Source organism: Drosophila subobscura, chromosome O (genome assembly GCF_008121235.1).
Source record: "Drosophila subobscura isolate 14011-0131.10 chromosome O, UCBerk_Dsub_1.0, whole genome shotgun sequence".
NCBI classification, from domain to species: domain Eukaryota; kingdom Metazoa; phylum Arthropoda; class Insecta; order Diptera; family Drosophilidae; genus Drosophila; species Drosophila subobscura.
The window spans coordinates 17691409-17705988 of NC_048533.1; the positions used below are offsets into that span (position 1 = coordinate 17691409).

Here is a 14580-nt window from a genome sequence, read left to right on the forward strand (position 1 = left end):
GCCTTGCTGCTGTGCTGCTACGTGGGCGCCATTCCACCGTACCCCCCTTCAACAGCAAAAACCGTTTCCAGATAATAAAATCCACACAAACGGGAGAGACAGAGAAAGAGAGCGAGAGAGAGCGGAGCACAAGCTAGGAGAAGAGAGAGAGCGAGTGAGTGCGAAAGGAGGTGTTGCTGTGTGAGAGCACTGCGCAAGAGAGGGAGAGGTAGAGAGCCGCAGAGAGTGCGTCGCGCGTCATGCGTGGTGAGTTTTCGGCCGAAAGTTCCCGTTATTCAAAGCACCATAAAGAAAGCAGTAGACCGTCCATATAATAATAGAAGTGGCAAAAATATGATATCAACAGCCTGTCCCTATACAATGAGAGAGAGATAGCAACAGACTGCAAGAGCGAAAGAGATAGATCCACTGCACTTTTGTTTTTTTGCGTTTCGGTTTTCTTGTTTTTCACCAACGTTTTTCCTTTTCTCACTGGCGTGCGCCCTCAAGTATGCAACATGTTTTCCCACTGCGAGCAGCACCACTCCTACAGCCGCCCGCCACACACCCACTGCCCCCTTGTGAAGGGGAAGGAATCGCTCTGCCCCAAGGACAAACCAGTCAAATATTATATCATCCAGCGCCTAATAATAGACGAGCAGAACGTTAATGGCACTTGAAATTATTCAACTCGATGACATTAACCGACAGGCTAAGCGGATAGCCCCCCAAAGAGACTTTCGAGATGCTCTTATAATATATCTACTAATGCCAGCAGCCTGACGACGTGGAATGTGTCCATATCCAAGTGGCAAGCAAGTCCGTGTCCATGTCTTAGCTGCTGCTGCTGGGTTCTCAAGGAGCGCGTCATGCGCACAATGGAACTCACCTCCACCCCAAAATCCACCACAGAGGCACAGCAGCGGGTCCTCGGTGCTCAAGTTTAAGGACAAAGTGTATTTCTACAAGGTGAGGAGCATTCCACATTCCAAACTTGCTTGTTTTCTGAGCCACTCTCTCCTGCTCTGTGGTAAAAAGTATGCTCTGATTGTGAGAGGGAAAACACATTGGCAAAATGCCTTGCCAAACTTTCTGGTCAAAGGATAAATCACATTTTTGTTGCAAACTTTGTTTTATCTGCTGATCCGCTGAAACAGCAGCTAATGTCAAGGAGGAAATTATTGATGCTGGCCTTTTCTTTTGGGAAGATCCGAGAGAAGAGATGCAGAGAGATTGAAGGCACTTCGGGTGCTTGCGGCTGCTGCTGTGTGCTCGTGTGTAGGAGCTACACAAACACGCATCACGGTTGTACATGCAGATGTGAGTGTATGTGTATCTATAGACAAAAGCAGGCGGCAGTGGCAGTACTTCGCACCCACTGCGGGCCATGGCGCCCATTCGAATAGCACCCCCTCTACACCTCCCTCATAACAGTACTCCCTCTCGCCCACCCTTGCTCTCTCTCTCTTTCCTTGGCGCAATGCTGCGCGCTTCGCTCTTTTCGGGTCGCATGAGCAAATCGCAATAGATAGAGAATTTTTTTCTTCCTCCTTCTTTGGTGGCGCGGCCTGCTGCTCCTGGTTTATTCCTTGCCCCCACACACACACACACACGAATACACGAACACGCACACATTCACTCTGGATGGCCTTGTCTTTGATGTGTTTAATTTTTTTCAGGGCTAATCACTTGAAGAAGAGGTTAAAAGCAGGCAACACGATGGCAAGACTCGGATATAACTTTTAGGGCTAGATCTTGGGCCCTCCCTCTTGGCGACCACTGCCTGGAATTTTTTTTCTTTCAGCCTATGCTCCCGCACTTTGCACATATGACAACGTAATTTTCACACAAACAAGCACACAACACACACTCCCCCTCCCAGTGGGAGAGAGTGAGAGGGAGAGCGTGAGCGAAAGAGAGGAGAGTCGGGAATTTTATGTACCATATATTTTCCACGGGACTTCGGGGGCCAGACAACGGTCGCCACTGAAGCTGCAAAATTTTTTTGCACACACAATTTTCACATTTTCATAATTTTCACATTTTTGCTGCTGCTGCAAAGATTTTCCACTGGGGTTTCCACCCGTTTCGTTTTCTCGATAGGCGTTCCGCACTTTACAGTTGCCCCGTTTTTTCGTTAAGCTTTTTCTTTTTTTTTTCTTTGCTGCTGGATTACATTTCTTGTGCGATCGACGGTTGTTGCCACTTATGCCACTGCCACTACCACTGGGGGTGTTCTTTTATTTGTACGTGGAAAATTTTCACCGATTCGAGCAGAGTTTCCTTCTTTTCTTGTACATTTTTCTTTGCTTTGTGTGTGGTGTGTGAAAATTTTCTTCTTCTCTCCTGTGCGCTGCCGCTGCTGCTTTTCTGTGCTGTGTGTGGCAGTGCCCCGTAAACCGAAACTGCTGGCTGGCTGGCGGTGGCCTCTCGCGATGCAGGAAAAATGGGAAAACTGTTTGTTCGGCTCGGACCATGAAAGAGCGCGCATGCGTCTGATAGGTCTATAATTCGCACATTTCTTATCACCGAAGCTGTCAAACTGACGGAATTCAAGGCGCACAGTGGCGCCCTTTCCCGATTCAAATTGGGAATTTTAATGTTCATTCGTTGCCATCATTTTAGCTTTTGTTTTGGGTTTCTATGAGGATTAAAACTTAAAACTAGAATGATGTCGTTTGGAAATCATTTCTTTCTCCATTGAAAATGATTCAAGTTCCCAAAACGATGAAAAAGTGCTGCCTAGATGTACCCAATGCTGAGCTTAAAACATAGTTATATTCAGAAAAATCGTGAATCTGCATACTAAATCCATTTAGTTGAATATCTTAACAAATTTTGTTCAAACAGTTTTGGATATTTTATGTTTACCTTAACCATAATGTACCCTGCGATTGGAATCACCTCTACCGTAACCATTTCAATTTAAATTGTCTCTCACGCTCCCGTAGCGCTCTCCGGCTCGATTCGTGTGCTGAGAGAGAGAGAGAAGCACACCCCATCACTCTCTCCCGAATGAAAATGAAATCAACAATTTGTTGGCTGCTGCCGGAGCTGCCAACTTGTGGGGGCTCACAGCCCCAGCCACCCATCCCACCCACAATAGTGTGACCAGGTTGCCGCGAAGGGACAAAACACTCGATACACTCGATCCGATTTTTATTATATTTAGGAATTGGATATAAAATGCAGTAGTTGCAGTAATTTTGTTTGATTAGTTACGTTGGGATATATATTGGATATTGTATATTTTGCATGGGGTGTCTTTTCATCAGATTTATCTTATATCTCTAAAGTTGAGCACACCGTCGATTATTCCTTTCGTTTCGCTTTGCCTTGCCTTGCTTATTCTCTAAGTTATCCTTTAAAAGTATGAATGTGTGTGGGATTTTTTGAGGGGATGTGGGGACTGTTGCAAATTGCATTTGCCGGGCTCCATATATGGAGCTTATTCTATAATAAAACTGATGCATTTTTAAGGTTAGATTTGAATACATATACACGCATACATTTTAAGGCAAAATAAGTACTGTTATATTTTGATGGGCCTGCCAACTTATCCCAGGCCATGATCATCGAAGAAACTCTGCGGGGTCTCATCCTGTAAAAGGGAGAAGGCTTTACTTCAGTTTTGGCTTTGCTTTGGTTCGGTTTTTACTGAAGCAGAGAGCTGTATACTTATAAAACAAATCATAAAGCATCGGTACTCTTGGCTAACCCAAAATAAATATACTATAAAAGAAAGGTTTAAAACAACAGGACACCAAAAGGGTGCACTAAGCCTAGACACAGAGAGAATTAAATATATATAGAGAGAGAGAAAGAGAAACGAAGTGGAGAGTCAAGGTCAGAGAGCAGTCAGTGTAAGACACAACAACAAGAACATCAATTCAATCATAAGAAAAACTCAAAAAAAGGACATACGATACATATTTAATACAATGCTAGGGACTCTGGATCGGCAGCTCTAAGTTCTTACCATTATCCATACATCATAATAGACATAGTGGCGTACGAGTACTTTTATCTTTTTCAAAAATACTTTTGATTTTTATTTTAGGTTTTACAAAACACACAGAAAATTTGGCTAAAACGTACAACACACAGACATAAACAGTTACCATGTAGATATATATTTATATTGTATATAGACTATAGTTTATTCAGTTACCACTAAAGGAATATTAATACATTATTCTTTTTTTTTTTATGATTGTTTTTTTTTCAATTATATATTTTTCATGTTCCACATTAAAGCTTACGTTTTTCTATGGTAAAAATAGTATTGCATAAATCCCCTCTCTAAAATTTAATTATTGCCCATTTTGACGACTGATTTGGAATGATCTTTCATGAAGAGATATTGTAAAAGAGGAAAATTAATTCAAATGCTGGATTTGGTTTAATGATCTATCGTGACCCCTGGGATGGTTCTACGTGAGTTTCAGATGTTTTGCATGAACTTTTCCCTGTCTGTTGGATCTACATATGTTATGTGTGTGTGTGTATGTGTGTATATATGTATTCTTATTGGTATAATTAAACAAAATATGTGTAGGAACCGTGTGCCAATATTTATGCTGTTTTGAATGGATGCTCGGCCATGGGAATATCATTTATACTTTGTTTTGTTTTTCTCTGTGGGCTTTATTTCTTTGGAGCCTCCCTTGCTTCCTCTTCGTCAGCTTCAAGGATTCAGTGCTGTACAACAGCCCCCACTCACACACACCCACACGCATTCAGTTTTTAGGTGTTGGCAAGTGTCAAAAGAGTGCGGTGTGCAAGTGTCTGTGCGCAGAGGATTGCTGTTCTTGTGGGTTGTGTGTTTGTTTGTGTGTGTGTAAATATCAACTAATATGGGTTCTACGGAATTTGTCTTTTTTAGAGGAGTCCAATATCTCTTAAAGTGCCTTCAACGGCTTCGTCCTGGAGTACACAGAATAGAGAGAACAATAAGAACGAGAAGAGTAGATGGAAGAAATAGTAGTAGCAATAGAATGTATGTAGTTTCAGTGGTAGTATCAGATGTGTGCTGTGATTGTGGTAAGTAGTTTATGTTTAGATTTTTCCGATTTGCACGGCACATTTGTGATTGAGCGAATGGTGAGTGGGCGATGCAAGAGAACACGAAACATCACAGCGCAGAGAGGGGAAAGAAGCGTTTCATACGTGGCAAACATTTATGTACAGCTCGACTGATCTGACCTAGACACTCCACTATACAACCCTTTTGTGGGGCAGGTGCTCTACATCGTAGTATATTTTACATAGAGATTTACACTTTGTTTTTGGGTATGGTATGGTATGGTATGGGATTCTCTTCTAGTTCAGATACTCATTGAAGTCCTGCGATTGTTGTTGGTTTGTTGGTTGGTTGGTTGGTTGTTGGTGGTGGTGTTACATCGATTTATGCAGTGGCGGGTAGGGAAAGCGTTAATAATAACAAGAGAAAGGGTATAATGGTTACACACTTATATGGCTTATATGTATACAAGAATTATTGAATGTCGGTATGTCGGTATGTCTAGTTAGTATAGGAAAACAAACCATCAAACTACTAAAGGTCATGCAAAACAATCCAAACTACTACGTTAGAGTTATGATATTCTTATGGCTAACAAAACACACAAAATTTGACTATGGATCAATCCGGACTACCGGTAATCCGTTTATCGGTAGGTAGGTAGGTTGGTTGGTAGGGTAAATGGCAATCAATTGTGGACGGAACTACGTTGGCATTTTAGGTTTTACGTACAATAGTTTAGCAATATCTATGGCAAGTTCAATACTGTATAATTAACTCTTGAAATATTCTCACAATTCGTTTCTTTTTCGGCGGAGGGCAAGTTGCTGTGGCATGCAATCAATTTTCGAGGCGTTTACAACGTGTGTGTGTTTGTTTGTGTGTGTGTGCTTTACAATATCTTCAATATTTAGAATTAGGCAATTAAACAAAAAATGAACAACACACACAAACAGAATCGTATCTTAGGATCTATTGCAGTGAGTAGAAGAACTCTTCTTGCTTCGATTGTTGGTTAGATTTGGTTTTGGTGTACAGTAGGTGTTTAAAGATATTAGTTTCGATCGCACAAATTAGAGAAACAAAAGAACAAAAGTAAGTAATAGTACATAAAAAGACAGATAGAGAGATTGTAGATTGAGAGAACCATGATATGCATTTATGAGGTAATATAATGACTCGGTTCGGGGTTGCAACAGGCTTTTAGGAAATGAATGGCATATAAAGGCATACATAATAAATATAGATAGATGGGAACAAACACTAACAAGTTAACGAAACTAAAAACCAGCGATTCGAATAAATATGTAAAACAATTAACAATATCCGTCATATATATAGGTAGATATATATATATCTGCATATATAGATATTCATATACAGATTCGACACAACCGCTAGGCATTACAGATCATATGTCTCGGGTGTACTGACCTCTTGTAGCAGATCCTGTGAAGCAATCGCTTTAAGTACATTCTTCTTTGAAGTCTCCTGGATCTCGCCGCCAATTAGCAGCTCATCCAGGATGAAGTACGCCTTCTCGAAATTGAATATGATGTCCAGCTCGCAAACCTATGAGAAACCCAATTAAATTTGAATGCTCCCTTCGATGGCAGCGCTCTTGAAATGGTTCACTTACGCTGCCAAAGTACTTATCCAATAGCTCCACATAGCGATGGATGATCTCTAGGGTCAGCAACTCATTGTCGTTCTGCTCAATGGCGCAACAGAAGTACAAGCTGGCATATCTGCAAAACAATAAAAAGGATCAGTCAGAGATACGTGACAGAATTGCAATGGACGCACCTCTTGTATACGATTTTGCAGTCCTTCCACTCCAGAAACGAGCACATCTTGGGCTTGCGGGCCAGTATCGTGGTCACTAGCTCCCTGGTGATCTTCTTTTTCACCTTATCCGGATAGGCCATGTACCACTTCTGCAGCCGTAGCTTGCCCTGCCGACTGAACAGCAGCATGAAAAGCATCTACAGCGTAAGAGAGGACAATTATCATCGATTTTTTACAAAACTAATTAATTTTTCATAATCTTTAAGCCACAATTTTTCCCACTGACACAGTCATCAGGCCGACACACACACACTTGAGTACAAATGAGCCAACATCAACACCAGAAACAAAACGGAACACGAAAAACCCTATTGTTTCTCTTTAGAACTAACTTAACTTTGTGAACCTTACCATTCTTTGGGGCTAGGCCTTTGTGTGTTTATAATTGGCGGCCTCGTTTTGTTAAAATATAAAAATTAAATTTTTTCATGCACAGCAAATATTGTGCAGCTGCTATTCGCAGCGAACTTGTTAACGTGGGATAGTGAATGGCAAATTATATTACAGAGATGGACAGAAATAGCTCACATTTATTTGTACATCGTATTCAACCACCTCAACTGCAGACTGTGAGACATTTGTAATTTTATATTTGCCAGCTCAGCAATAAAGAAACTGTTCTGGTATCATATGAAATGTATTTAAGGTTAGTAATTTCAGATATTATTTGAAGAATATATACAATATCTTTAACAAGTGGTTGCTGGCGAGTTGTCCGCCCTTGCGATATTTACCACTCACAGCGATGTAGCTGTTAGTGCAAACCTGCCGATTGTCCATCCCTACTGTGTAGACGTTAGCAGCTGGCCGTACTCGTGCCGTCTTTAAGCCGTGGAATTTCATCAATCGAATTTAATTTGCAAGCGAAGGCAGCGAAAATGTCAATAAAGCTCAAAGCGAACATCAATAATCCGCCTATAAGTAAGTGTACCTCCTATCGTTAGACGAGTATCACATTCAACTTCAGTGCACGTTGTGAGGTTATATCGGAACGCACCGCAAGTCTATTTATGTACAAAATTAATTACCGATTCGTGGGCTTATTGCATCAGTTTTTTATGGTTTGATATTAATTGACGACATTACGCAGGTGGACTGGCGACGGCTCATCTTATCAACGGAACGGTGCCCGTGGAGATAGTCTGGAGCAAGGAGGAGACCTCGCTGGAGTTCCCGGACAACCGCCTGCTGGTGTGCCACTCGAATAACGATGTGCTGCGCGCCCTGGCCCGCGCCGCTCCCGACTACAAGCTGTACGGCGAGACGGCCATCGAGCGGACACAGATCGACCATTGGCTGTCCTTCTCGCTGACTTGCGAGGACGACATCTCGTGGGCCATGTCCTTCCTGGACAAGTCGATTGCGCCGGTCACCTATCTGGTGGCCAACAAGCTGACCATTGCCGACTTTGCCTTGTTCAACGAGATGCATTCGCGCTATGAGTTCCTCGTCGCCAAGGGGGCATCCCCCAGCATGTCCAGCGCTGGTATGACCTGATCACTGCCCAGCCGCTGATCCAGAAGGTGCTGCAATCGCTGCCGGAGGAGGCCCGTTCCTCGGCGAAGCGCGTGAAGCGCAGTCCTAATGACTCCAAGGAGCAGACGCCTGCCAAGACCGGAGAGCGCAAGCAGGAGGGCAAATTTGTGGATCTTCCCGGCGCTGAGATGGGCAAGGTTATTGTCCGTTTCCCCCCAGAGGCTTCGGGCTACCTGCACATCGGACACGCCAAGGCGGCGCTGCTCAATCAGTACTACGCCCTGGCCTTCCAGGGCACACTTATCATGCGCTTCGACGACACCAATCCGGCCAAGGAAACGGTCGAGTTCGAAAATGTCATTCTCGGCGACCTCGAGCTGCTGCAAATCAAGCCGGATGTCTTCACGCACACCTCAAACTACTTTGATCTGATGCTGGACTACTGCGTCCAGCTTCTGAAGGAGAGCAAGGCCTATGTGGATGACACACCACCCGAGCAGATGAAGCTAGAGCGCGAGCAGCGCGTGGAATCGGCCAATCGATCCAACTGTAAGTCGAGAACTCCACTATCCCTTCAAGCAATTAATAACCCTTTGTATACCCACCGAGCAGCAGTGGAGAAGAATCTGTCGCTGTGGCAGGAGATGATCAAGGGCTCGGAGGCTGGACAAAAGTGCTGTGTGCGTGCCAAGATTGACATGTCCTCGCCGAATGGATGCATGCGCGATCCCACCATCTATCGCTGTAAGAACGAGCCGCATCCCCGCACAGGCACCAAATACAAGTGGGTATCATCGTTAAAATTGCCACCAAGAACCCCTAAAGAACCGGAACCCTCTCCCTTGCAGGGTCTATCCAACATATGACTTTGCCTGCCCCATTGTCGATGCCATCGAGAATGTTACCCACACACTGCGCACCATGGAGTATCACGATCGGGACGACCAGTTCTATTGGTTCATCGATGCCCTGAAGCTGCGCAAGCCGTACATCTGGGAATACAGTCGCCTGAACATGACCAACACGGTGTTGTCCAAGCGCAAGCTCACGTGGTTCGTAGACTCTGGCCTTGTGGATGGCTGGGATGATCCTCGCTTCCCCACTGTGCGTGGAATCCTGCGGCGCGGCATGACCGTTGAGGGCCTCAGGGAGTTCATCATTGCCCAGGGCAGCAGCAAGTCTGTGGTGTTCATGAACTGGGACAAGATCTGGGCGTTCAATAAGAAGGTGATCGATCCCATTGCTCCCCGTTACACGGCCCTCGAGCAGGAGAAGCGTGTGATTGTGAATGTGGCGGGGGCCAAGCTCGAGCACATCCAAGTGGCGGTCCATCCCAAGGATGAAGCGCTGGGCAAGAAGACCGTCACCCTGGGACCACGCGTCTACATCGATTACGCGGATGCCGAGGCCCTCAAGGAGGGCGAGAATGCCACCTTCATCAACTGGGGAAACCTGCTGATCAAGAAAGTCAACAAGGATGGCTCCGGCAGCATCACTTCCGTCGATGCTGCTCTCAATTTGGATAACAAGGACTTCAAGAAGACCCTCAAGCTGACGTGGCTGGCCGTGGAATCGGATCCCGCTGCCTATCCACCCACCTTCTGCGTCTATTTCGACAACATCATCAGCAAGGCTGTCCTTGGTAAGGATGAGGACTTCAAGCAGTTCATTGGCCACAAGACGCGCGACGAGGTCGCCATGCTGGGTGATCCCGAGCTGAAAAAGTGCAAAAAGGGCGACATCATCCAGCTGCAGCGTCGCGGCTTCTTCAAGGTGGACAATGCCTATGCTCCGCCCAGTCCCTACTCAGGTGTCCCCTCGCCAATCATTCTGTTCTCCATTCCCGATGGCCATACCAAGGATGTGCCCACCTCTGGCCTCAAGATCAATGCAGCGGATGCCAAGACAACGGTGAGTACTATATAAATGTGTGTGTCTATGGGGAAAATAATAGATATCTCTAGGGAGAATTTTTTAGTTTTTAATGAGGAAGTGGAATTTATATTCTGCGAACTACGAACTCCATGAATTCATAAGTGTTTCATATGTACTATAAGTAACTGTTATGTAACAGTATTATAATGTCCGTTCTCCAGTCTGACTTTCGTCCATTCAGGTCTCAACGATCTATGCTATTATTATATTCCAAACCTATTTATTATTTTAAATGATTTTTTCTAAAGAAATTCGGAAGCTTAAATGCTCCTTTCACTTTCCAAAAGAAACAACCATTTCAGTTTCTCTTCAGTTTTAAATGTTTACCATATGCCATTCTCATCAATTACTTTTGTTAGAGTATTCAAAGTGCGATCTGCATGTCACTCCACTTCTGCCGGTCGTGTTCTCCCTCTCTCTCTCTGTGAATTCTCCACCTGTGTGCCGCCCTCTGCTGGAGTAAGCAGGTACTCTGTGCGATCGCTTGTCTCTCTTTCGATAGCCCTTGCCACGAAAGAAGCAGAGCAAAGAGCTTCATTAATGCATTCCATTCCATTCCCACTTGCTGACGTACCCAAAAATAAACAAACTTGTGAAAGTGGAAACCTATAGAAATTTCTTTGCCTTGCAGAAAAAGTCATCCTCGCCGGCAACCACAACTGCACCTGCTGGAGCCTCGAACGACAAGGCTGCAGAATTGGACAAACTGATTGGCCAGCAAGGCGATTTGGTGCGTGAACTCAAGACCAAGAAGGCGCCCAAGGAGAAAGTCAATGTTGAGGTGAAGAAGCTGCTCGGCCTGAAGGCGGACTACAAGGCTGCAACTGGCAAGGACTGGAAACCAGGACAAACACCAGCCCCAGCTGCCGCTGCCAACGTCGCGGGATCGGTCAATGCCAGCATAGTCAAGCAGGGAGAACTGGTGCGCGACCTCAAGAGCAAGAAGGCGGCCAAGCCAGAGATTGACGCTGCTGTCAAGGTGCTTCTAGAGCTGAAAGCCCAGTACAAATCCATCACCGGACAGGATTGGAAACCCGGCACTGTAGCACCCGCTCCAGCATCAGCACCAGCTGCAGCTGCTCCAAATGCCAACGATTCGGTGGGCAAGATCCTGGTCCAGATAACGGCCCAGGGCGACAAAGTTCGAGACCTGAAAACGGCCAAAGCCGACAAGGCCACCATCGACGCTGCCGTGAAGACGCTGCTCGGCCTGAAAGCGGACTACAAGGCAGCCACTGGCACCGACTGGAAGCCAGGCACCGGAGCCCCAGTTCCATCCCCGACGGCAGTCAAAGTCAAGCAGGAAAAGTCTCCGGAGCCAGCTCCCCAGGCAGCCGTAAATACGTTGCTGACGAAGATCGCACAACAGGGCGATAAGATCCGCGATCTGAAGGCAGCCAAGTCGGAGAAATCCCTGGTGGATCCAGAAGTCAAGCTGCTGCTAGCCCTCAAGACCGACTACAAGTCGCTGACGGGCCAGGAGTGGAAGCCAGGCACTGTGGCGCCCAAACCCGTGGCTACTGTTGACCTGACGGCAGGCGACTCAGACAACGATATTTCCTCCGTTTTGACAAAGATCCAGGCCCAGGGCGACAAGATACGACAACTAAAGTCGGCGAAGGCAGCAAAGGCCTCCATTGATCCCGAAGTGAAGACTCTGCTGGCCCTCAAGGGTGAATATAAGACGCTGAGCGGCAAGGATTGGACACCAGACGCCAAAGCAGAGCCCGCAGTCGTGAAAAAGGAAGCCAGTCCCGTGGAGATGGCATCCCCAGCCAAGGATCAGCTGACCCTGGAAATCAACGCCCAGGGGGAGAAGGTGAGGGCGGTGAAGGGTGGCAAGGCAGCCAAGGAGGTGGTGGATGCGGAAGTTGCCAAGCTGCTGGCCCTGAAGGCTAAATACAAGGAAGTCACCGGCACAGACTTCCCCGTGGCCGGACGTGGAGGCGGTGGAGCTACGAAAAAGGCCCCCAAGGAGCCGCAACCGAAGCCGGCCAAGCCTGTCAAGAAGGAGCCAGCGGCGGATGCATCGGCGGGCGGTGCCAAAAAGCAGACGCGCTTGGGCCTGGAGGCCACCAAGGAGGAAAATCTGCCCGACTGGTACTCCCAGGTGATCACCAAGGGCGAGATGATCGAGTACTACGATGTGTCCGGTTGCTACATCCTGCGCCACTGGTCCTTTGCCATCTGGAAGTTCATCAAGCAGTGGTTCGATGCCGAGATCACGCGCATGGGCGTCAAGGAGTGCTACTTCCCCATCTTCGTCTCCAAGGCGGTGCTCGAGAAGGAGAAGACGCACATCGCGGACTTTGCCCCCGAAGTGGCATGGGTCACGAAATCGGGCGACTCCGAGCTGGCTGAACCCATTGCTGTGCGTCCCACATCCGAGACTGTGATGTATCCCGCCTATGCCAAGTGGATACAGTCCTACAGAGATCTGCCCATCCGCCTTAATCAGTGGAACAATGTTGTGGTAAGTGGGATGAAACCTTTCTGCACCAGATCACTCCCTAATCCTCAGTCTCTTTTAGCGCTGGGAGTTCAAGCATCCGCAACCGTTCTTGCGCACCCGCGAGTTCCTCTGGCAGGAGGGCCACACGGCCTTCGCCGGCAAGGAGGAGGCCGACAAAGAGGTGCTCGACATCCTCGATCTGTATGCTCTGGTCTACACGCATCTGCTGGCCATACCCGTGGTGAAGGGCCGCAAGACCGAGAAGGAGAAGTTTGCGGGCGGCGATTACACCACCACCGTGGAGGCCTTCATCTCTGCTTCGGGCCGTGCCATCCAGGGCGCCACCAGCCATCATCTGGGGCAGAACTTCTCCAAGATGTTTGAGATCGTGTACGAGGACCCGGAGACGCAGCAGAAGCAGTATGTCTTCCAGAACTCGTGGGGCATCACCACGCGCACGATCGGTGTGATGGTCATGGTGCATGCCGACAACCAGGGCCTTGTGCTGCCGCCCAATGTGGCCTGCATCCAGGCGATCGTTGTGCCCTGTGGAATCACCGTGAACACCAAGGACGATGAGCGTGCCCAGCTGTTGGATGCCTGCAAGAAGCTGGAACAGCGACTGGTTGGTGCCGGCGTGCGCTGCGAGGGCGACTATCGCGACAATTACTCGCCCGGCTGGAAGTTCAATCACTGGGAGCTGAAGGGAGTGCCGCTGCGACTCGAGGTGGGTCCCAAGGACCTGAAGGCCCAGCAGCTGGTGGCCGTGCGACGCGACACCGGCGAGAAGATCACCCTGCCCCTGGCCGATGTGGAGAAGAAGATTCCCGCTCTGCTCGAGACCATCCACGGGAGCATGCTGGCCAAGGCACAGGCGGATATGACCAGCCACACAAAGACCGTCAAGAGTTGGTCGGACTTCTGCAGCTTCCTCGAGCAGAAGAACATCTTGCTGGCGCCCTTCTGCGGCGAGACACCCTGCGAGGACAAGATCAAGGCGGACAGTGCCCGCGACGAGGAGGCCGAGCCCGGTGCTCCCTCCATGGGTGCCAAGTCCCTGTGCATACCCTTCGACCAGCCAGCGGCCATTACGGCCAGCGACAAGTGCATCCACCCCGGCTGCACCAACAAGCCCAAGTTCTACACGCTCTTCGGCCGCAGCTACTAAGCAGCACAGCACCGATTGAAGCCGAAGCCTGGCTTCTCCCTCCCATACTCTATAATTCTATAACTAAATTCGATATCCCCGCGATCGATTAATCAACCGATAGACCGATATGTACTCTTATTTTGCAATGACCTTTAAAATCCAATAATCGATTAAATATTTAAAACAATTTTACTTTTAAAGAGAAGGTTTTTTAGAATTTTTAAAGGTAACTTTAGGGAATTTGGGTGAGATTTGAATGTACCAATTTCAGGGCGAAAAGTAACCAGCTGACTGAGAGGCGCTGCTGTATGACGCAGTTGCAGGGGGAATACCTACACAAAAAATAGTTATCTAAAGCTAAAGTCCACTCCCAGTATATCTTTCACTCTATTCCATATAATTTAGTAAGTATTTCTGTCCAGTTTTATCTTTTCTTTACTTACATAACCCTGAACTCCTGGCACACATGTAGCCACAAGTATTCCCATCCCATCGAATGAATGCGGCGCACCTAATGTTAATTGGCTGTTTTTTATAGAGTTTGTCAAACTATTTAGCTGAGAACGACCCCAGATGAACCTGCTTTGGGTTTGGCTGGGAAGTGCTTAATACGCTAACACCACTAACTGGAAACCCAAATTAAATGTCACTTATCCCCCGGTATACCATGTGGGATTCCATCTATACTCGTGTAAGCATAAATTATTTAGTGAACGG

The 14580-nt window shown here is 47.1% G+C and overlaps 2 protein-coding genes across 6 annotated transcripts; one reads left to right on the top strand and one right to left on the bottom strand.

The window, feature by feature from the left end:
- Nucleotides 1-3183: 3183 nt before the first annotated feature.
- On the bottom strand, nt 3184-7336 carry LOC117897340 (AP-1 complex subunit sigma-2). Of its 5 annotated transcripts, XR_004649087.1 has the most exons (6): nt 7202-7336; nt 6809-6987; nt 6642-6750; nt 6437-6574; nt 5798-6004; nt 3184-3580 (listed from the first exon to the last, which is right to left on the bottom strand). XR_004649087.1 is itself a non-coding variant. In XM_034806112.1 (5 exons), the coding sequence occupies exons 1-5, from the start codon at nt 7202-7204 to the stop codon at nt 3536-3538; spliced, it is 474 nt and encodes a 157-aa protein (XP_034662003.1). In that variant the 5' UTR covers nt 7205-7336; the 3' UTR covers nt 3184-3535. The 5 variants fall into 5 exon arrangements, 4 of the variants coding, with proteins under 4 accessions (XP_034662003.1, XP_034662004.1, XP_034662001.1 ...); XM_034806112.1 differs by lacking the exon at nt 5798-6004; XM_034806113.1 differs by lacking the exons at nt 3184-3580; nt 5798-6004 and adding an exon at nt 4198-4905.
- A 279-nt stretch (nt 7337-7615) lies between these two features.
- LOC117895992 (bifunctional glutamate/proline--tRNA ligase) lies at nt 7616-14033 on the top strand. Its single transcript, XM_034803978.1, is given in 7 exon segments — nt 7616-7771; nt 7941-8308; nt 8311-8875; nt 8939-9110; nt 9175-10237; nt 10893-12734; nt 12793-14033. Coding segments are annotated over 7 exon segments (5142 nt in total). The 5' UTR covers nt 7616-7728; the 3' UTR covers nt 13882-14033.
- Nucleotides 14034-14580: the final 547 nt, after the last annotated feature.